At 46.0% G+C, this 22,303-nt stretch overlaps 1 protein-coding gene across 2 annotated transcripts; it reads right to left on the reverse strand.

Moving 5' to 3' along the window:
- Positions 1–801: 801 nt before the first annotated feature.
- CFAP107 (cilia and flagella associated protein 107) lies at positions 802–13,176 on the reverse strand. 2 transcript variants are annotated; one of them, XM_008508970.2, is made up of 4 exons: positions 12,816–13,176; positions 5,969–6,082; positions 2,367–2,544; positions 802–1,221 (listed from the first exon to the last, which is right to left on the reverse strand). In XM_008508970.2, the coding sequence occupies exons 1-4, from the start codon at positions 12,927–12,929 to the stop codon at positions 1,040–1,042; spliced, it is 588 nt and encodes a 195-aa protein (XP_008507192.1). In that variant the 5' UTR covers positions 12,930–13,176; the 3' UTR covers positions 802–1,039. The 2 variants fall into 2 exon arrangements, with proteins under 2 accessions (XP_008507192.1, XP_070459053.1); XM_070602952.1 differs by lacking the exon at positions 12,816–13,176 and adding an exon at positions 11,400–11,652.
- Positions 13,177–22,303: the final 9,127 nt, after the last annotated feature.

Raw genomic sequence — 22,303 nt, forward strand, 5'->3', positions numbered from 1 at the left:
AACGGGAGAAGCTGAGCTCTGGAAAGAAGAAGGGGTCTTCAGCTGTCAAGGTGGGTTGGGGCCTGGACACGAGGTCCACCTTGGAGCAGGGGTTCATGGGGCACAGCTGGATGGAGACTCCCAGTGCAGAACGAGAGTGGAACGTAAGGAGCGGGGTAGAGAGGAGCCCCCAAAGAGACAACGTTCATTCATTCATCCAGCCAGTGATTACAAAGCACAAGTCTACACAGAGCCCTGTGCCTCCAGGAGTGACTGCGAGCAATTCGGGCGGAGGCACGAGGCGCAGAAGGGCCGTTCAAAGAAAGACCTGCTGGAATTGTCCAGTTCTAGGAGTTGGCGAGAACGGGTGTTGTTCTCGGCCCGAGGCTGGCCTCCACGTCGAGTGGTGGAACGTGCCTCAGGGACTCGTCCTGGGCGAGGTCAGCGCCAAGCCCCTGGGCCAGGACAGCGCCCAAGTGTCAAGGGTCCACCCTCATTCCAACACACTCACTGAAAAATGCCCCGTCCCCAAGCTCCCAAGAGGATCCCAGGGCTTGGAGGCGGAGGGGAGATGCCGCGTGTCCTCGCCTCCTCCCAGCCCGCAACTTCAGAAGCCTGAGCACCGTGGCTCCTGAGCGCTGCCCTGCCCGTAACCACGCTGACCATTCCCTGGAGTTTTCGAGGTGGGTCTCGTAGTCGGGTCGGTTTTTCCCATTGGATCAGACACTCCTGGAGGCTGTGTACCAGGTTGTAAGAACTTGAAGGAGTCATGTTACCTCTCTGCCTCAGTTTCCCCTCATGTGAAATGAGGTCTGTCTTCTGTACATACACGGCACTCCACCATGCCAAAGAGCTTTAATTGTGGCATGGGAAAGAAAGGAAGCTGTGGGTTTGGAGGAGGGCTGGGAACCATAAAACACACATCATGATTCTAAGGGCCTCTCTGATGGGCCGGATTAAAAGCTCTGGGTGTATCTGCAGCCGCCTGCTCTCTGGCGGGTCCGATGGTGCGGGGGCTCTCCAGTTGGTTCTGCCTGCACTGCTGGTGGGGTGACAGTTCTCAGAAGTGTGGGACAGGGTGCAGGCGAGGGGGGGGGACCGGGATGGCATGCTCCCGCTGGGACAAGGCACACAAGGGTGGTCTGGGGTAGGAGGAGGTGTAAACAGGCTCCCTCGGGCCAGCCACGGGTTTGAGCCATCTCTGCTTCAGCCGCTCGTGGAGTCCGTAGTTCGTAGGAGGAGCTGCAAAAGAAACCAGGGCTCAGAGGAGGAGGCCTGCCCGGCGGCCAGGACAACGGGGACCCTGGAGGGTTTCCCATCCTGCTGTATGAGGACTGGGCTGGCAGTGCCCCCGAAGGAAGAGGGCCTCAGCATGGGGCTCCCTGTGTACTCAGGAGGGAGCAGACTCTGCTGCAGAGGCGTCGGAAAAGTCAGCGCCACGGCCTGGCTGGCTGGGTGATGCTCCCGCCCCAGCAGGGAAGGGAGCCGTGTGGGCTTGTGGGAGCCACCTCGGGGAGCAGCCTGGCAGAAGGACTGGTCTGTGACAAGCAGCTCACTCTCTGGCCTGTGTCCCTTTGCCTCAAAGGCTAGGACTGCAAAAAGACGGCGGCAAAGGATGGGGTAGCTTGAAATGTAACTCAGAGCAAGACACTCTCCGAAGAAATCCTTCTGAGTCTTGTTGCTGCAGGAAGGACACAGTCCACGCTCCTTATTGTGGCCTGAGAATGCCTGCATGGTCTCCCTCTGCTCCTGCCTTGGAGCTTTTTCACTTGCTATTCTCTCCCTGGGATGCTCTTCCCCCCAGCCCCTGCATGGCTCTCTCCTTCTCAACTCTCTGCTCAGAAAAGACCATCTCTCCTGGTTCCACCCAAAGGAAAGTCACAAACACCCACCTGGCTTTCTGCCCATTACCTCTTTTCCTCATAGCACATAGCCTGGGCCAAACTTCCCTTATTTACTAGATCTTACGTTATCTTATGAATTAACAGTGTCTTTCTGTCTCCCCACTGGAATGTCAACTCCCCGGGGGCAGGAATTCTTCCAAGTTTGTCACTGCTGTGTCCCCAAGTGCTACCGCAGGGCCTGGCACCTGGGAAGTCATCAGTCCCTATTTATGAATGAATGGCTGATCTGAGTGTGCAGGGGCGTCACTCCCCGCCACCTGTGCTCCAGGTAAACATGCAGCCGTGGTGCCCAGGTGAGGGCTTCATCAGCCAGCCGACATTACCCCGTCAAGGGCAGAGGGCAGGCAGCAGCCCTGGGGGTAAACCCTCTCATTCCAATGCTGTCCTGGAGCTGGGGTCGCCCGTGAGGGCCCTCCCTCAGCCTGTGCAGCTGTGGACCCCTTACAGCCCAATACAGGGGGAGATCCTGAATTATAAAAATACCGAGAAGGGGGAAGTCGGCTTTCTCTGGGAGCCACAGCAACCTGTGTCCATTCCAGGTGCGGCGTGGGGGCAGGCCCGGGTTATAATTATGCCGGTTGTAATGGTCATCGTACGTGCTGATCAGATGGCGGTGCGAGGGCTCTTGGTGGTGGGTGATCAGGTGTTTGTACGGGAGCCCCTGGAAGGACAGACACAGTGGGCATGTTACCCATCAGAGCAAGGCATCCACCTGGCCATGGATGGAGACAGAGGCTGCCCGCCATGGAGATCTGGGTGCTGATGGAGAGGGGGCCTCCAAGGGCTGGTGGCGAACGTGGCTGCCTGAGCCCTCGAGGCCAGCAAACGGGAGACACGCTTGTCTGTCCCACCCTGACACAGCTCACCTTCAAACACACGTCCCAGCTTAGCTGCAGTCAGTTCCCTGTCTGAGTGGTGCCCCGCCTATGCCAAGCCAATTCATCCATAGAATGAGCAATGGGGACACATTAAAATGAAAGTGGGGACACCGAGTGAATAGAAAGAGTCAGAGCCACCTTGTTGCTCCTTTGGGATCTGAAACTGCACCCTTCGATTTGTCTCGAGTCTCATCCATCCAAGCGCCTATTTCCACGGCAAGTGAAACATGCTGAATACCAAGCCTGATGTATGCACCTTGTATTTCAATCCGTTACTATGGGAAGAGTCGGAACGCTCCATAAATCGCCTTCTCTTGCAAAGGATTTACGGCTCCCTCGTCTGGAAACCCAGGGAGCGATTTCTTTGGTGGGAAATTATTTACGGGAGAAGAAAGCTATGTTCTCCTTACTCAGGAACATTTCCCTGAATCAGCGCTGTTCCTAAGAAAATCCTCTTGGCCCTGGAAGGGAATCCTGGGGGCCTGCGCTGATTTACAGGGGAGGATAATGTGGATTTCCATGCCCGTCCTCTTGTCTGGAACAGACAGGGAGGTCTGTGTCTGCCGTGGTGTGGAAATGCTGGCTACACCCAATATTTCAAGGGATGGCTCCATAAATAAGTCAGATCACAATGCCAGAAGGAGTCAGGGGGGATGGGCACAGACATTAGGCAGGGGTTTCCGAGATCCACATCACCAGGTGCCCGGAGTACATTTCCAATGCCAGGGAAAGCAAGATGGAGGGGTTCCCATCAAGCAAGGGAAGCGCTGAGGAGGCTTCACGGTAGAGAAAGGAGAGGGGCTGAGAGGGACGTTCGTGCTGTTTCTCTTGGCGTGGGGTGCAGCCCAGCTGTCTTGATTATGTGCTCAGGATTTTTGTTTTCAGCAGGTAGGGTAAGGTGACAGACATAGAGACAACTGCCTTTGAGAGAGCAGTTTATGACTTACAATTCCCAAGAGGAGGGGACAGGCCACACCGCACAGGGCCACACGGAGAAGCAGCAGGTTGGCCAGGAGGCAGAAGTCGCAGGGAGAGAGCATGACCCAGGGCCTTCCCTGTGGTTCCCGAGGGAAGGTGTGGGCAAGGGAGAGTAGACAAATTTGAGAAGTTTAGGACAGCGTAGTTTGAATAATTTCAGCAGCAGGCTCCAGGCTAGAGGGTGTCCGGCGGTTGGTGCCAGGCCCTGGAGGGATTTGGGGCGGGGGGTGCTGGCGTGCTGTGGGGGCCTCAGACAAAGGAGGGGGTTGGGGTATGGGCTCCGGACGGATGGGCACGTCTGCGAGGTGTGATGCAGGCAAGATGCTTACTCTCTAGGAATCAGCTAGCGCTGGGGGCGGCGGTCTCTCCAGGATTAGCAAGGCCCCTAGGAGATCAAAGCTTCATAAGATACAGAAAATACAAAATGTGATTAATATACCTGCTGAGGGAAAAAGCGCAGGAAGGGGTCCTCCCTGGAGGAGGGTAACCCCATCTCTCCACCGTCAGTTTGAAGAGCAGATGCAGCATCTGCCTGAGAAGGGAGAGGAGTGAGGTGGGGATGGAGACGGAAGGGGAAGCTGTGCTGTGGGAGGAGGGCCAGGAGGAGGCGCACAGAAGACCAGACAGTTGAAGCAGTCGTGTGCATGTGGTGCCGTGTCCAGGGTCCATGGCACACAACAGGCCATGTGAAGAGAGTCCTTAGGAACAAATATTCCATTGCCTCCTTCTATTTTGTGCGTGTTGGAGGGAGGGGTCTCAATGTGAACCAGACTATACGCATGTGGAATGTGTGGCTATCCCTTCATCGGGGTTTGTAACGGGTCCAAAAGTCTTTAGGAAAGGGCACCCAAAGTGTATCGAGAACTAGGCTAAGTGCCTCACGTACATTGATGGCGGGGGCCGGGAGCCCCAGATCATAGGCTCTAATTCGACTTTCTTATATTAAAATGCATTTGGGTCTTCAGTGCACACTAATGGGAAGCTCGGCAGCCCCAGAGCATCAGCATAGTCCAAGGATGCCAGTGTGGTCCAGAGATGCCAGTGTGGTCCAGAGATGCCAGCGTGGACCAGGAATGCCAGCACAGAACTGAAAATCTGGCTCTGTTTATCCTGACATGGATCCCCAAATGCAGAAAACAAAGCGTCAACTCTAGGAGATGATGACAAGGGATCTGAGGAGATTCCGTGCTTGATTTGCACAGCAGCCCCCTGCTCAGTCCCTTAGCAGCAAGCTACACCGCTTCGGACCTGACACTCACCACCCTGGGCACCCTTTCTCTGAAAATGAGGGCGCAAGCCGAACAATCTCTTGAGTCCCTTCCAGCTCTGAAATGCTCCCATTCCGACCGATTCCACCCCTCATTCTGTGCCTCCCTGCCCCCACCCTGAGTTTAGGCAGATGTAGGGTTAGGTAGGGTGGGAGTGAGGGGCATAGAAGTCACCCCCATGAGCAGCGAGCTGGCAAAAGAAGCAACCTGGGGGACATCCAGAGCGTGGTGGGGGCAGGGCATAGCTGTGCACCCGGTGGCTGAGCACCTGCACGCTTGTTCCCCCAGGGCAAGCCTGGCGGACACCACCGACAGGGGCTGAGGCAGGAGGAGGCTCTCCCTCCTGTTCCTGGAAGGGCCAGCATCTCTGAGCCTCTGGCACACTCTCGCCTAAGTTAGTAAATGTCTCGGATGCCTGGTCTTGGGTGTGGGGGCGTGTCCTGAGTTGCAGTGCCCTGCTCCCTGCTCTGGGGGCCTGGGACACAACGAGATGCACGGACAGGCGCTCCACGAGGGACAGAGTGCTGAACGGGCCTTGACTTCCCAAAAGAATAGGAAGCAAGGCATAGATGACACAAAACACCGTCCAAACATCAGCAACCCTTCTTTTGGAGTCCCTTATATGATTCCCGACTCTATTCACCTTAATTCGATACCCACTTTTTTTTGTTTCCTACATCCTTTGCCTGTTTCCTGTTGGAAGAGTACGGAAGAATGGGGGAAATGATCCAGGAATGTTCTGGGATCCCAGGTGAGCGGAGCACCACCAGCTTGAGATTACACGGATGGAGCACTCTTCAGTAAACAAGGGTGAATGCTATCGGCTGCCCCACTGCTGGGAGGGTGTTAAGGCGAGTCCTCCTGTGCTCCCAAGAGGGAGCTGGGCCCGGAGGAAGCTTGCTGGCCGTGTCTCCTGAGCGGTGGGAGGGGCCCAGCGGAGTGTGGGGCCCATCCCTCTTACCTCAATTCTCCTCTTGCCGTACCACCTGGAGATCTGGTCCAGTCTGTGGCCCGGGAAGGGCACGTACTCTTTTCTGTAAATGCACTGGGGTGTTTTCTCCGCGGCTTTGGTGAACTGGAAAAGACCAAATATTCAGGAGAACTTGCGCGACGCCCCTTCTCAAACTTCAGGTGCAAGTTTGGGACGTAGGAAGCTGGGCAGAAAATAGGGAAACGCGGACTCTGGGGCCTGCTGCACAGCGCAGGCTTCATTTCGCCCCCTCCCTTCCAGCGCTGGGAAGGGAGTGTGCTCAGGGGCTCAGCACCCCACCATCCACAACCCCTCGGGAAAGCTGTTCTGGCGTCACCTGACCACTTGTCACGGGCGACACCTGTTCCCTCCCTCATGTTCTCTCTCCCGCTCCTCCCCTCTGCTTGCCTCCCCCCTTCTCTTTCTTCTTCGTTCCTCACTCTTCCCAACTCCACTCTCTTTTTTCCCAATTATGTTATGTTTTCTGGTCGATTTTTTAAAAATTTATTGTGGTAAAACATGCGTAACAAAATTTACCATTTTCACCATTTTTAAGTGTACCGTTCAGTGGCATTGGGTATGTTCATATCATTGCACGACCACCACCACCATTCATCTCCAGAACTTTTTCATCATTTCACACTGAAACTCGGGACCCATTAAGCAACACCCCATTCTCCCCACCCCCACCCCCTTAGCGCCTGGTAACCACGATTTACTTTGTGTCTCTACGAATTTGACTACTCTGGGTAACTCTCCTAAGTGTAAGCATACAGTATTTGTCTTTTTGTGACTGGCTTATTTCACTTAGCATCGTGTTTTCAAGGTTCACCTACATTGCAGCATCTGTCTGACTTTTCTTCCTTTTTAAAGGCTGAATAATATTCCGTTGTATGGATACGGCAATTTTGCTCACCCATTCATCCACTGTTGGATTATTTCTACATTTTGGCTACTGTAAATAATACTGCTGTGAACATAGACGCACAAATCTCTCTCATCAAGATCCTGCTTTCAGTTCTTTTGGGGATGTACCCAGAAGAGGAATAGCTGGGTCACATGGTTACATTTTCGAGGAGCTGCCATGCTGCCACACAGTGGCTGTACCATTTTACATTCTCACTAATAATGCACAGGGGTTCCAATTTCTCTATATCCTCACCAACACTTCTTGTTTTCTGGTTTTTTGGTAAAAGCCATCCTAATGGGCGTGAAGTGGTGTCTCATTATGGTTTTAGTCTGCTTTTCCCTAATTGTTAGTGACGTTGAGCATCTTTTCAGATGTTTATTGGCCATTTGTATGTCTTCTTTGGAGAAATGTCTGTTCAAGTTCTTTTCCCATTTATAATTGGGTTGTTTGTTGTTGTTGAGTTATAGGAATTCTTTACATATTCTGGATCCTAATCTTTTATACATGTAAGATTTGCAAACATTTTCTCTCATTCCATGAGTTAACTTTTTACCCTGTTGGTAGTATTCTTTGGCACATAAAATTTTGAATTTTGTTGCCTATGTTTTTGATGTCATATCCTGGAAATTGAAATCAAACACAAACTTGGGTTTGTTTATCCAGCACATAGCAAAGCCAATCTCCGAATCATCAAGATTGTCACAAGGAAAGCCTAGTGCCTTCGCGTGAGGTTTATCTTGGATCTTTGGTGTCATCTTCGGCCTGTGTTTTGTCTCGTGAGACTGAACCTCTTTTTTCCTTGACCATCTGGACTTTAACTTTCTGTAAAACCAACTCACTCATCATGTACTAAGGAGGAACAGCAAGAGAGACCTGGTCAGTCTTAAGCAGCGGTCGGTTGTTAGTAGCTGCGTATGTGCATGCACGGCTGTAGGTAGCAGTTTCTCTCCATTTTTTTCTTTCTTCTTCTTTTTTTTCTTGCTCGAATCTAGAGAAAATTTTAGCCCATTCGTTCTCAGTCTCAAAATCATCGCCATATTCAATGTCATGAAGTTTCTTTCTTATGTTTTCTTCTAAGAGTTTGATAGTTTTCTGTCTTATATCTCGGTCTCTGGTCCATTTTGCATTTATGTTTGTATATGGTGTAAGGTAAGGGTCCAACTTCATTCTTTGCCTGTGGATAGACAGTTTTCCCAACACTGTTTGTTGAAAGACAGTCCTTTCTTCATTGGATGGTCTTGACATCCTTGTTGAAATCATTTCACCAGATATGTGAGGGTTTATTTCCGGGCTCTTTATTCTATTCCATTGGTTTTATGTGCTTTTATGCCAGTATCCCATTATTTTGATTACTGTAGCTTTGTAATAAGTTTTGAAATCAGAGAATGCGAATCCTCCAATTTGGTTGTTCTTTTCAAGATTGTTTGGACTATTCAGAGTCTCTTGAGATTCTTAATGTATTTTAGGGTGGATTTTTTAAATTTCTGCAAAAATCATCACAGGATTTGCATTGAACCTGTAGATAGTTTTGGATGGTATTGATGTCTTAACAATATTAAATCTTCCAATCCATGAACACAGGATATCTTGTCATTCACTGGTGTCTTCTTTCATTTCTTTCAACAATGTTTTGTAGTTTTCAATCTGTCTTTTGCCTCCTTGCTTAAGTTTATTCTTAAGTATTTTGTTGTTTTTTTATGCTATTGTAAATAGAACTGTTTTCTTAATTTCATTTTTAGATTGTTCATTGTTAGTGTATGGAAATGCAACTGATTTTTGCATGTTGTTTTTTTTTCCTGCTTTATCTCCCCAAATCCCCCCAATACATAGTTGTATATCTTAGTTGTGGGTCTTTCTAGTTGTGGCATGTGGTACAACACCTCAATGTGGCCTGACGAGTGGTGCCATGTCCGCGCCCAGGATGCAAAGCGGGGAAACCCTGGGCGGCCACAGTGGAGCCCGAGAACTTAACCACTCCACCACGGGGCCAGCCCTGCGTGTTGATTTTGTATCCTGCTGTTTTGCTGAACTTGTTTATTAGTTTTAACAGTTTGAGTGTGTGTGTGTGTGTGTGTGTGTGTAGTCTTTAGGGTTTGGTACATGTAAGATCATGTCATCTACAGAGATAATTTTCCTTTTTCCTTTTCAATTTCTATGCCTTTTATTTCCTTTTCTTGCTTAATTGCTCTGGCCAGAGCTTTCAATACTACGTGGCAAAACCCAGCATACTTGTCTTGTTCCCGATCTTAGAGGAAAAGCTTTTGGTCTTTTACCATGGAGCATGACGTTAGTGGTGGGCTTTCCGTAAACGGGCTTTATTATGTTAAGCCAGCTAAATGCTAAGTAGAATTCACCAGTGGAGGCTTCTAATCATAGTCTTCTATTTGGGGGAAGTTTTCCTTACTAATTCTAGGTCTATTAGGATTTTCTATTTCTTCATGACACTTTCTTCAGTATATACTATTCTTCTTTGACTCTTGTAACAGTTTTTGACCCAAAGTGTATTTTTTATGATACTGGTGTAGCCACCCTGCTCTCTTTTGGTTACTATTTGCATGGGATATCTTTTTCTGTTCTTTCACTTTCAACCTATGCATGTCCTTCGATCTGAAGACAGCGTCATAGATGCCATATAGTTGGATCCTGGGTTTTCTCCTCCATTCTGCCAATCTGCATCTTTTGATTGAGAGTTTAGTCTAGTTATGTTTAAATTAATTATTGTTAGGGGAGGACTTAGTTTTGCTATTTTGTCATTTGTTTTGTGAATGTCTTACAGGGTTTTTTTATCCCTCATTTTCTCCATTACTGCCTTTCTTCATGTTTAGTTGATTTTTTCCAGTGACACGTTTTTATTTCCTCCTCATTTCCTTTTGTGTATATTCTGGAGATATTTTCTTTGTAGTTATCATGGGGATTATATATAGCATCCTAAAGTTAAAGCAATCTATTTTAAATTGACTTAACTCATAAATATGAAAACCCTACTTCTTTACAGCTCTGCCCCCTCCCATTTCATGTTATTGACGTCACAACTGACATCTTGGTATATTGTGTACCCATTTACATGGATTTATAATCATTTTTATGCATTTGTTTTTTAAACCCTGTAGAAAATAGCAGAGTTATAAACCAAACTTACAATAATCGTGGTTTTTATATTTGCCCATGTGTTTACATTTACCAGAGGTCTTCATATTTTTGTACAGCTTCCAGTTACTGTCTAGCACTGCTCCATTTCAGCCTCAAGGACTCCTCTTAGCATTTCTTGTAGGGCGGGTCTAGTGGCAAAGAATTCCCTCAGCTTTTGTTTATCTGGGGATGTCTTAAAGTCTCCTTCACTTTTAAAGGACAGTTTTTCTGGCTATGTTATTCTCAGTTGATAGTTTTTGTTTTGGTTTAAGCACTTTAAATAAATCATCGTACTGCCTTCTGGTTGGCAAGGTTTCTGCTGAGAAATCTACCGATAATCTTATAAAGGCTCCTTTGTATGTGATGACTCATTTTTCTCTTGCTTCTTTCAAGATTCTCTCTTTGTCTTTGACTTTCAATAGTTTGATTATAATGCCCTCTGTGTGGGTCTCTTTGGATTCATCCTACTTATAATTCGTTGAGCTTCTCCAATTTGTAGATCTGTGTCTTTTTTAAAAATTTGGGATGTTTTCAACCATTGTTTCTTCAGATGATCTCTCTGCCCCTTTGGCTGTCTCTTTTCTCCCACAATGTGTATATTGGCCTGCTTGATGGTGCCCCACTAGTCCTTAGACTCCATTCCCTTTTTTTTTTTTTTTTTTTTTTTGCTACTCAGACTCAACAATTTCAAGAGATCTGTCTTCAAGTTCTCTGATTCTTTTTTCTGCCTATTCAAGTCCACTGTTCAACACCTCTAGTGCATTCTTTCAACTTAATTATTGTATTTTTCAGCTCCATAACTTCCATTTGATTCCTTTTAATAATTCCTGTCTTTTATTGATATTCTTATTTTGTTCATAGATCATTTTCCTGATTTCCTTTAGGTCTTTGTCCGCATTTTCCTTTCGCTCTTTGAGCATATTTAAGATAGCTGTTTTAGAGTTTTTGTCTAGTATTTCCGATGCCTGTGTTCCTTCAGGGACCATTCTTACTGGTTTATTTTCTTCCTCTGAGTGGGCTGTGTTTTCCTGTTTCTTTGTATGCTTTGTGATTTTTGTGGATGTTGAAAATTGGGCTTTTGGAAAAACAGCCACCTCTCCTAGTCTCTGCAGACGGGCTCCACCTGAGGGAAAATCTCCACTAACAAGCAAGGCATGATTGGAGCCTTGGAATCAGCCTAGCGTGAAGGCTTCAGTTCTTCTCAGGACTTTTCTGAGCACACATCTTGCCTGGGCCTGTGTGTGTGTGTGTGTGTGTGTGTGTGTGTGTGTGTGCCTTTTTATTTCCTCAGTATACATGGCTACTTTAAAATGCCTTCATTTTCCAAAGTGTCTCTCCCCTGCTTCCTCTTAGGGCCATAGATGTTCTGTCGTGTTCCTCTACCTGGAATCTCTTCCCCCGGACATTTGCAGGTCCCCTGGCTGCTTCACTGGCTGTGATCACTGCTGCTTTCCACAGCTTTGCCAAGCTTGAAATGTGGACTCTGCTGCTTTTCCCCATCTGAGCTCTGAGCTGGACAAAACAGAGGCAAATCCCTCAGGTAGCCCCCAGACAGGTTAGAATATTGCTCCATTCCTTCTAGTTTCCAGGGAGGGAAGTGGAAGCTGGGCCACTGCTTCCCCCACAATGCCCCATGCTGTGCTGAGGAAGGAACGGGAAAAGAGTGAGTAAAAATACCATGGAATTCCTACCATTTTGAATGTGGCTTTTTCTAAATTGGTTGCTGTAGACCTTTGACTGTTTACAGAGCTCCTATACAGTTATTTTAGCTAGTTATTTTTTTTAAGTGTTTCTGAGAGAACAAGGACCTGGAGCTTCTTAGTCTGACATCTTTCTGGTATCACTCCAACTTCGCTCTCTCTATGCCATCTCCTCTTGATATAGAACGGGTTCATAACATCCCTGGGTGCTGCCTCGCCCACAGGAGCCTGGAGGGATCGCTCAGCCTGTCCTTCTTGCCCTTGGAACTTCCCTCAAACACACCTGCTCCCTAAACCAGGCCAGCTACACTTAGAGCTAACAATGGCCACAAGGCCTATTGGGCCAGAAGAGCTGTAAAATGCTAATGTCCTCCATGAAAACTGCCTATTCCAGTTCTCAGAAGTCACCACCAACTGTCCCCACATTTACATCAAAGCTACCAGTTCTATATCACCCTCTTTTCCTTGCCCTTTTCCCAAGCAGACATGAGGATGTCTAGGTGTTTCTGCAGAAAGTTAAGTGGCTCAGTCTTGATCACCACAAATGAAGACATTCAGTTCCACGTAGGCCACAACAGGCAGATATTTCGTGATGGCTTTTAAAGAGCATGGGAATATTAAGCGCCCACTGGTTCTGTTTTGAAAGTAAAAACTGAAATGCACAGACAGGGCAAGGCTGTGGAACGGGGGCCAAGGAGCAGCAGCTCACTCCTGGACATCAGTGCAGGGAATGTCAAGCCTGCCTTGGTAGCTAGCACATTCTGGGGAGGGCAGGCCAGGGAGAGCAGACATTCTCCAAAACAAGGCGTAGAGGAATTACGGGCAGGGAACATCAGATGCCTAGAAACACTCTGCTGAAAACCGTACTGCAAGGCACAGCTATATTGGCGCTTCTGCTATTGTGTTTTCAAGATATAGTGGGGACCTTGGTGACGGCTTGAATGTGGCTCCCCTATGTAGAACACAGAGATCCTGATGCCGCGTTCTTAACGTGCAATCATCTATGGCCCGTGGTTTAGAAGTAGTAATGACCTCGCTCCTACCTCTCCCTGCCGCTCTTCCCTCTGAGCCCCTCCGTCCACCTTCTCTCTCTCCTTACCTTCCTCCTCTCTTCCACCCAGTTTCCAATGAGCACTCTGGTTGAATACTTGGTCTCGATCTTCCAGCTTGGAGTCGAGAGTGACTGCGGACTTACTGCAGTCAACAGCTGCATGGTAAGGATTGGCCCAGAGTTTCTTTGACTTGACACAGTTTAAGGTTTCGGGGATAAGGAGATGTTACGCAGTTGCTAAGTTTGGGATGCCTTTTTTTCCTTCCCAGCCACCCTTCTGAGTGAGTAGTAAGATGACACCCTGCCAACTTCACACAATAAAAAGGCCCAGAGGGTCCTCTTTCAGTGTCCAGGAAGAGGGGACGTGATCTTGGATTCCCTACTGTTGACTGTCTCCATGGTGATAGACTCTGAGTATAAATATTCTCCTGCAGGGAGCAGCTGATTCTTCAGGAGCAAAGTTGACCCCACAGAGGCAAATCAAACCTACCACCACCACCACAGAAGCAAGGGCCGGAAGGACCTGGTGTCCGTGTTGTCACCCATGAGAGACATCATCCTTGCTGCATTTTTACAACTAGGGTGAGTCAAGATGCTGGCGTTCTACTGCTACTTAACGAGTACTGATGTGCCAGGCCCATGCAGAGACATTCTTTGCATGTACTCAGTCATTTAATCCTCACAGCAGCCCTTTGAAGCAGGTGCCATTATTGTACCCATTTTACCGATGAGGACACTGAGGCAAAGAGAGATTAAGTAGCTGTTCAAAGTCACACGTGCGAGAGCTGGGATTTGAATCCACTCTGATCCAGGCCTAGAGCACTGGGTTCCACTCACTGCCTGGCTGCCTCTTTGCCTTGGGCTTCCACCAAGGCTTGAACGGATACAATAGGCCTCATGTGGTTAGTCTTCATTCATTCATTCCACAATCACTTTACTGAGCACTTGCTATGTCTTGGGCACTGAGCTGGGGCTGCAGTGCATCAGTGAGTGGACCAGGGTCCCATCCCCACAGAGCTCAGTCCAATGGGATAAAGGCCATTACCTTGTTTACTCATTAAACAAAAAACATCAGGACCCACCTAAATATCTATCAACAGAGGGCTGCTTCAATAAATTGTGGCACATCCATGTAATGAAATACTCTGTAGCCGTTAAAGAATGCTGACATAGGGAGATGCCTGGACCCACGGTGAAGTTCAGGAGCAGAACCGTGCGGTCCTGCTTGCCTCTAATGAAGACAGTCGATTGCAAACAGGCAATTCAGAGAAAGAGTTTTCCAGTGGCCTTTAAACAAAAATAGACCAACTTCAGGAAACGGTATATTCCATCTTGAAACTAACCATGTGGCAGGGAAAGAACATGGAAGATGCACCACAGAGCAGAGCAAATCTCTATTTGGCAAGGACCTCAGTCTGAGCAGGGCTGGAGCCAAGAAGAGGGGCTGGCCTTCCAATCAAAGAGCAGGGGATCCACATGTTCTGTATAATTCCATTCTGAAAAAAACATTTTATTGTAAAATGCAACACAAACATGAAAAAGTATATTAAAAATAAATAACATACAGACAAATGAATTCCAGTGAAGCAAACCCCCACAAAGCCAGCACGTAGGTCAAGAAGTAGAACGCTGCCAGCACCCCAGGAGTGCCCCACTTCGGTCTTTTCCCTTCAACCTGACTTCTAACCACTTTCTTGCTTCTCTGTATATTCTCAGCACCAAAGGCTGTGCGTTCTTAAACACTAGTGCTCAGTTCTGCTTGTTGATGGACTTTGTATAAATGGAATCCTATAGCATGTATTCATTTCAGTCTGGTTACTTTTCCTCAAAATAGTTGCTGTTTTTAAGATTCACTCGTGTTACATGAAGCCATAGTTGCTAGGACTTTTTCTACACGGTCCATGTCTCCTGGTGCCCACCCACATATAGCCATTTCTCCAGGGCAGTAGTTCTCAAACTTTTCAGTTTCTTAAAAATTATTGAAGACCCAAAGGGCTTTTCAAAATGTGGATTATGTTAGTGGTCCTGGAGCCAGGTCGTACCAGCTCATGAGAGCCAGTTTTGCTCATCTCCTCCCAACATCACCTTCTTTCAAGTCACACTGGCAGATTGGAACCAGTCATTGCAAGAATAGTCACACCACAGAATTGGCAAATGCTCCATATCAGGGTGTTTGTTTCGGTTTTTTTAGAGAGCCAACTTATTAGCATTCCACAGGTCATATTCATCAATATTTATCATATTAGAAATTAAAAGTGAAAAAATTTTAAAATTTACTTATTAATATGAATTATATCCATATTCATATATTTATTAATATTTAATAATTGCAAAATAAGCTCATTGCATAACATAATTCAATTTTTATGAAATATAATTCTATTTTCCAAACAAATTTTAATTAATTAAATATAAATTTAAACTAATTAATATTTTAATATTTTAGAATAGCAAACTCATTGCATGTAACTTATTGCATGTTAACCTAATTAAGTTTTTATGGAAATCAACTCTATTTCCAAAATAACAAATGTAGTGAGAAGAGTTTTTATGTTTTTACAAATCTCATTAGTGTCCGGCCTAATAGCAGAAACTGGATGCTCACACTGCTCCTGCATGCGACCTAAGGTGGTGTGTTGTTCTGTTTAAAGGAGAAAATCCAATCTCACAAAGATGTGCACTTACAAGAGAGAGAAGCATTGTAACAGCCTCTGCAGCCGGATGTGGATATTCTTTGATCCCACACCACAACGCAGCAAGTGGTAGCTTCTTAAAGGTTAGTTGCAATGTGGACTCTCAAACTATTCAGTGAGCTCTTTGAGCTGTTACGTTAAAACCCACTGACTGATCTGTGCTTTCAATAGATCTTTTGTCTCTTCACGGTTTGTAACATCATGGTGGTCATTTGGAAAATATTGGTATCCTGCGTTGTGCACATCTTCCAAAAGTTGACATATTTCATTACACAATATCAAAAAAATCACATTTGCTAATATCGCTACTGATCACACCAGAAAAGCATTGAAGTGTTAGGAAGTCAATGAGCTCACAGGAGTGAATGTGAGTTTTCCAAAATCCTGACTTTAGTTCGAATGCTCAAAGTTTTGTCATCGGCAACGACTACTGTCCATGGTTATCCTTGAAGTGACAGACTTCACTCATTTTCAACAAAACATCTGCCACATATTCCAATTGGAACAATCATAGTTTGTCCGCCAGTCGTTTTTTCAACTAAAAATGGTGTTTCATTTTTTAAAAAAGCTCAGTAATTCTGCTCACAACTCACACAGCGGTGCACACAGCACTCTTTCTCAAGGGAACTGTTGCTCTTGGGTTTGCAACAGCAGAGCGTTACCACATCCCCTTCCTGTTTCATCACAGCCTGTTAAAGAGACATCTGATCGAAGGCCAAGAGTTAATAAAATTAATAATGTTTACTTCTTCATCAGGGTCGCTGTTCAGTGAAACTAGCATTTTCTTTCCTGCGAGCGGGTGGCGATGGAGAATACAACAGCTACTGCTACATTTAACGGCACGGTCTTGACTCACTCACAGCAACCAGCAGTTTTACCCCCCATTGCTTTTGCACCATCAGTGCAAATGTCAACACTGTAACAAAGGGCCAATAATAGCTTAGTATTATTAAGAAAATGGTTTTGACCTTGCAGACTCCCTCAAAGGAGCTTGGAGAGCTCCGGCGGTCTGTGGATCTCGCCTTGAAAACCTTTGCTCTAGGATATACACCGACGATTGCTGGGTCGTAGGCTATGGGAGTCCTCAGCTTCGCTGGATAACATCAAACTCTTTTTCAATGTATCAGTTTACATCCCTCAGTCACTGGTGTATGAGTGTTTGTGTTACTCCACACCGAAGAATTTTTCATCAGCCCCAGCAGAAACTCTGTACTCATTAAGCAATAGGTCCCCATTCCTTCTTTCCTTAGGCCCTGGAAACCTCTCTTCTATTTTCTATCTCTATGAATTTACCTGTTTTAGGGACCTCATATAAGTGGCTATTATATTTGTCTTTTTGTATCTGGCTTATGACACTTCGCCTAGTGTTTTCAAGGTTTGTCCATGTTGTGCCATGTGTCAAAATTTCATTCTGAAACTGCTTTTTCAGGATGATTAATGGCTGAATAATAATATCCCATTGTGTGTATATACCACACTTTGTCTGTCCATCACCTGTTGACAGACATTTGGGTGCTTTCCACCTTTTAGCTGCTGTGAATAACGCTATGACCATTGGTACACACGTATCTGAGTTTCCCCTTCTGATCTTTTGAATATACACCTAAGAGTGGAATCGGCACCACGAAACTGTTTTCCACCGTGTCCACACCATTTTACATTCCCACCAGCAATGCACAAGGGCTCTCATTTCTCCATATCTTTGCCGACAATTGCTATTTTTCATTTCTCATAGTAGCCCATCCTAATGGATGTGAGGTGATATCTCATTGTGGCTCTGATTTGCGCATCCCTAATGGCTAATGACGTTGAGCATCTTTTTATTTTTGAGGAAGATTAGCCCAGAACCAACATCTGCTGTCAATCCTCCTCTTTTTGCTGACGAAGATTGCTTTGGCCCTGAGCTAGCATCCGTGCCATCTTCCTCTACTTCATACGTAGGACACCTGCCACAGCATGGCTTGACAAGCAATGCCCATGTCCGTGCCAGGATCCAAACCAGCGACCCCTGGGCTGCCCAAGTGGAGCCTGGAACTCAACTCAGATGCCACCGCCACCCGGTGGCCCCAGTGTTGAGCATCTATTCACATGCTTCTTGGCCATTTGTAAATCTTCTTTAGAGAAACGTCAAGTCCTTTGCCCATTTTTAATTGGGTTGTTTGGTTTTGTTTGTGGTTGAGTTGTAGGAATTCTTTTTGTATTCTGGATATTAACTCCTTACCAAACATAAGGTTCACAAACATTGTCTCTCATTTGGTGAGTTGTCTTTTCAGTCTCTCAGTACTGTCTGTTCCTGTGTATTTTATATTCTATGCTGCTTAAATGGATTATTTTTTATTTCCTTTTCTAACTGATTCTTGCATACATATTAAAATGCAATTGAGGGGCTGGCCCCGTGGCCGAGTGGTTAAGTTCGCGCTCCCAATCGGCGGCCCAGGGTTTCACCAGTTTGGATCCTGGGCGCGGACACGGCACCGCTCATCAGGCCATGCTGAGGCGGCGTCCCACATGCCACAACTAGAAGGACCCACAACTAAAAATATACAACTATGTACTGGGGGGCTTTGGAGAAGAAAAAGCAGAGGAAAATTGGCAACAGTTGTTAGCTCAGGTGCCAATCTTAAAAAAAAATGCAATTGATTTTTTAAAAACAGTAACTTTATAGCCATCAACCTTGTTAACTCTTATTAATTCTAATAATTTCTCCATAGTTTCCTTGAGAATCCACATGCAGGAGCCTAGCCTCTGCAAATAATAACTATTTCATTTCCTCCTTTTTAATCCTCCTTGGTTCTGGGCTTGTCTTTGTGCATCAGCAGGGCCCACCAATACAATGCTGAATAAGAAGGATAGTGAATAACTCTTAGCCTATTCCTGATATCAAAGGAGAAAAGTTTCATGTTTCACCATGAAACATGATGTTTGCAACACGTATTTTTTGTAGATGTTGTTTATTGGATTAAAGAAGTTTCCTCCCATTTTAGATTTGCTGAGAGTTTTTTCATAAATGAATGTTTAAGTTTTTGCATCTATCAAGATAGTCACAGTTTCTCTCATTGAATCTATTAATGTGATAAATTCATCGATATAGATTAATTCTGCAGTGTTAAACTGCCCTTGCATTTCCTGTATAAACCCAACTTGGTCATGATATAGTATCCTTTTTGTCTATTGCTGAATTCAGTTTGCTAAGTATTTTTTTTCTTTTTCTTTTTTCTTTTTATTTTTGAGGAAGATTGGCCCTGAGCGAACACCTGCTGCCAATCCTCCTCTTTTTGCTGAGGAAGACTGGCCCTGAGCTAACATCCGTGCCCATCTTCCTCGACTTTATATGTGGGACACCTGCCACAGCATGGCTGCCAAGCGGTGCATAGGTCCGCACCCAGGATCCAAACCAGTGAACCCGGGGCCACTGAAGCGGAACTTGTGAACTTAACTGCCACTGGGCCGGCCCCCTGTTAAATATTTTTTAGAAATTTTTTTGCCTCTGTATCCATGAATGAGATTTGCATAACCTGTAATTTCCATTTCCACTGTCCTCGTGCAAGTTTATTACTAAGCCAGCCTCCCAGAAAGAGCATGCCCACTTTTTATATTCTCTGGGTCAGTTTATGCAAAATTAATGTTATTTCTTCCTTAAATAGTAAGCAAGTCAAGACATCTGGGCCAGGAGATTTCTGTTCTGTTTTGTTTTGTTGGAAGGTTTTTCATTTTAGATTCAGTATCTTTCATTAGTTACAAAACTAATCAGATGCTCTCCTTCCTTTTGTGTCAGATCGGTAAGTGGTATTTTTCTGGGAATTTACACATTGCATCTAAATTTTCAACTGTGGGGCACACGTTGCTCATATGTTCTCTCATCATCTGTTTAATTTCTCTGGCATCTGCACTGAAGTCCCTTCTTACTCCTGGTATCTACTATTTGTGCTTTTTCTTTTTTTTCTTTATTAGTCTCGCCAGATATTTATCAATTGTTTCAGTCTTTTCAAAGAGCCAAAATGTGGATTGCTGATCACCTCTATTGTGTAAATAATTTATACTTTAGAGATTTTGCCCAAAAGATATTAAAAAGATGTGAAAAGACAAAACAATATGGAATACTTTTTGACAGCTCATCTTGCAGTTGTTTCAGAAAGTTCCCCACCGTTCCGTGTTCACGTATGGCTTCTGCCTCCTTCCTTCCCCCTTTCTTTCTGGGACACTGGTACATATTTGCTGTGGCTTCTCCCTGAATCCTCAGAGCCTCCTGGCCCCTGTTCTGGATTTTTCATCCTTTTGTCTCTTCGTGCTGCATTTTGAAGAGTGTCCTCTGGCCCACAGCCCAGTTCACATATTCTCTCTCAAGTGTGTCTCACGTGAAGTTAAACCCATCCGTTGAATTTTTATTTGATTTCTTGCACTTTTCAGTTCTAAAATGTCTGTTTGCTTCATATATGTGTATGCATACACTTCATGTCACTTTTTACAGTTCCTAATTATTTTACCTCTGAGTTTTCAGATCACCACCTTTTGCCTTCCAAGTTTCCAAATTTCCAGATTTCTAAATCTATACATTTATATATTATATTGTAGGTTTATAAATATATTTGATTCAATTTTGTCTCCTTTGACATAGTGAGCCGAGCTGTTTTACAGTCTGTGGCTCCTTTTTTGTTGTTTAACTGTTGTTTCTGTGGGTTCTTGTTGCCAGCTCTTCTATTCTTATGGGCCTGCTATTTACATTATTTGCAAAAATTGTGTGACAAATAGAAATGGCAAGCAATAGGATATATTGGAGTACATGAGGAAGCCATTTGGTGTAAACCTAATTCGGCCTGACTTTGTTTTTCCCAAAAGGGCCTGACTGTGGCCGTGGAACACGCATTGTATACCTGCTTTAAACATTTCCTATGGCAAGAACAAATGGCTTTAAGATAAAGGTGCAACTTCCCCTACATTAGCATTTCTTTAAGGATAAGCATCTTTCCTTAGGCTAGGAACTGATTGCTGCACTCACCTGTGACCAACCAGCCCGAAATAGCACACCCACTACCTGCTGTGTCCATCAAACGCCGAGCCGACAGGGCAATCTTGTGACTATTGTAAGAGGGACATTTCAATCCTATGTGAAACATCCTCTTTGGGGATATATAACCACTCTGTGTGCCCCACTTCTTCGGTGCCCTTTCTTCCTTCAGGAAGAAAGGCCCCGGGCCATGGTCCTCAGATTTTAGCTCAGAATAAACTCTCCCAAATTTTCATTTATAGATTGGTTATGGATTATTTTTGTCGACAAATGGAAGGTCTGGGATGCTATTATCTTCCTCCAGAGACGACTGCCATTTGCTTTGGCAATCACCCGTGGACGTTAGAAATTGGGGATCACTGTAATCCAGTTCAGGGGTCACAGTGTAATCACAACACTGTGTGCTCAGGACCTCACTGGAGGAACAGCAGTGAGCTCCGCGAACCCCTGGGAGAAGGGCCCAACCCTACTGGGGGTTAGGAGGCTCTCCCGAGAAGGTGGTGCCCAAGACGGGACCTGAGGGGTGAATGATGAGTTGACTTCTCCCCTCCTGGGCCAGCATGGCCTAGAAACACTTCTTGAACGTGGCCAACCAGCTTCGGGTTATTGCACAGAGAGCCCAACGGTGGTGGGTGGTGGACTTGGAACTCAGACACGCTTAACTTCTACTTTCAGTTCCACCCTCACCGGGCCAAGGAACTTGGCCAAAGTCAACCTTGAGTTCCTGATCTATGAACTGGGAGTAAACGTCATGTACTTCATAAGATTATGAGGATTCAGTGAGATGTCACCTAGAAAGCACTTCACAAAATACCTGTCACATAGAAGGGGTCAAGAAATGTTCAATCCTCTCCTCCCTTTGGTCCAAAACCAAGTTTATTTCAGTAACAAAATCCATTCCTTTCCCTATATTGGAGGAGAATATCTGGGAAACTGGGGCAGAGAGATATCCCAAGGAGAGAAATTCTAGAATCTCTTTGAATAGAGGATTCCGGAGCACAAAAGCAACTTGTTGTCCCCGCCAAGGGCTTTGCTATGAGTGTGAAGGACCACAGGCGTGCCTGAGGCCCAGCAGACACGTAAGCACGACTGACACCAACTCAGCATGCTCTCCATCAACAGCCCCGTGCTCTAGATAAGGTTATCCCCCTGGCAAGGCAAGAAAATGGAGCGACCAGGATGTGATCGGCTCCAGACCACACATCCTTCGTCACTCTGCCTCCTGCGAGAGGCCCTGTGAATGCAGCAGCAACGAACCCAGGATGTGTCTCTTCAACTTAAAATTAAAACTGTCCTGTCCTTTAACGATGACACACGTCGATGACACACGTCCTCCGTAAGCAGGGAGTAGTTTCAGGGTCCTGGAGGGGGACCCTGAGGGGTTTTCCTATGAATAGAAACACTTTGAAATGGAATCCCAGGCATTGCCTTGTTTGATTCAACCTGGTGCAACAATTTGCAAGACAACCAGTTGCAAGGTTGGGGCTGGGCTGTTCCAAGCCTTCGCAGCCCTGTGGGATGAGGAGCCAATCTACTGACTCTGGCATCCTTCGCTTGGTTAGCTAGAGGTAAAGACGTGAAAGGCAACAAACCAACAATCTTGCAGCCTCCTTGACTCCTCAACTGACCTTTGTAGAGGTTCGTTTCAGTGAAGGAACCTTCCTTTTATAATCTAGACATGCCACACCAACTCAGTGCCCCCCACCCATCGTCAAGCCAACCAATCTTCTTTTTGCCTTTGAGGTGAGCGGTTACAAATTGCTTTTGGGATTGGTGGTTTCCACTCTTTCCCTCTCAGCTGAGATCTGCTGGGATAAAAAGGGAATGGGACAGGCATT

This window comes from Equus przewalskii, chromosome 2, assembly GCF_037783145.1.
Source record: "Equus przewalskii isolate Varuska chromosome 2, EquPr2, whole genome shotgun sequence".
Lineage (NCBI taxonomy): Eukaryota > Metazoa > Chordata > Mammalia > Perissodactyla > Equidae > Equus > Equus przewalskii.

Bases quoted from the DNA above. Each gene is read 5' to 3' on its own strand.
- CFAP107 (XM_070602952.1), bottom strand. From the start codon at position 11,516: ATGGGGAAAAGCAGCAGAGTCCACATTTCAAGCTTGGCAAAGCTGTGG. The intron at 6,083-11,399 runs GTAGAGGAACAC...GGTCTTTTCCAG, and splicing joins TCCGGGGGAAGAGATTCCAG to TTCACCAAAGCCGCGGAGAA. The intron at 1,222-2,366 runs GTATTTTTATAA...TTTCTTTTGCAG, and splicing joins AGCCGACTTCCCCCTTCTCG to CTCCTCCTACGAACTACGGA.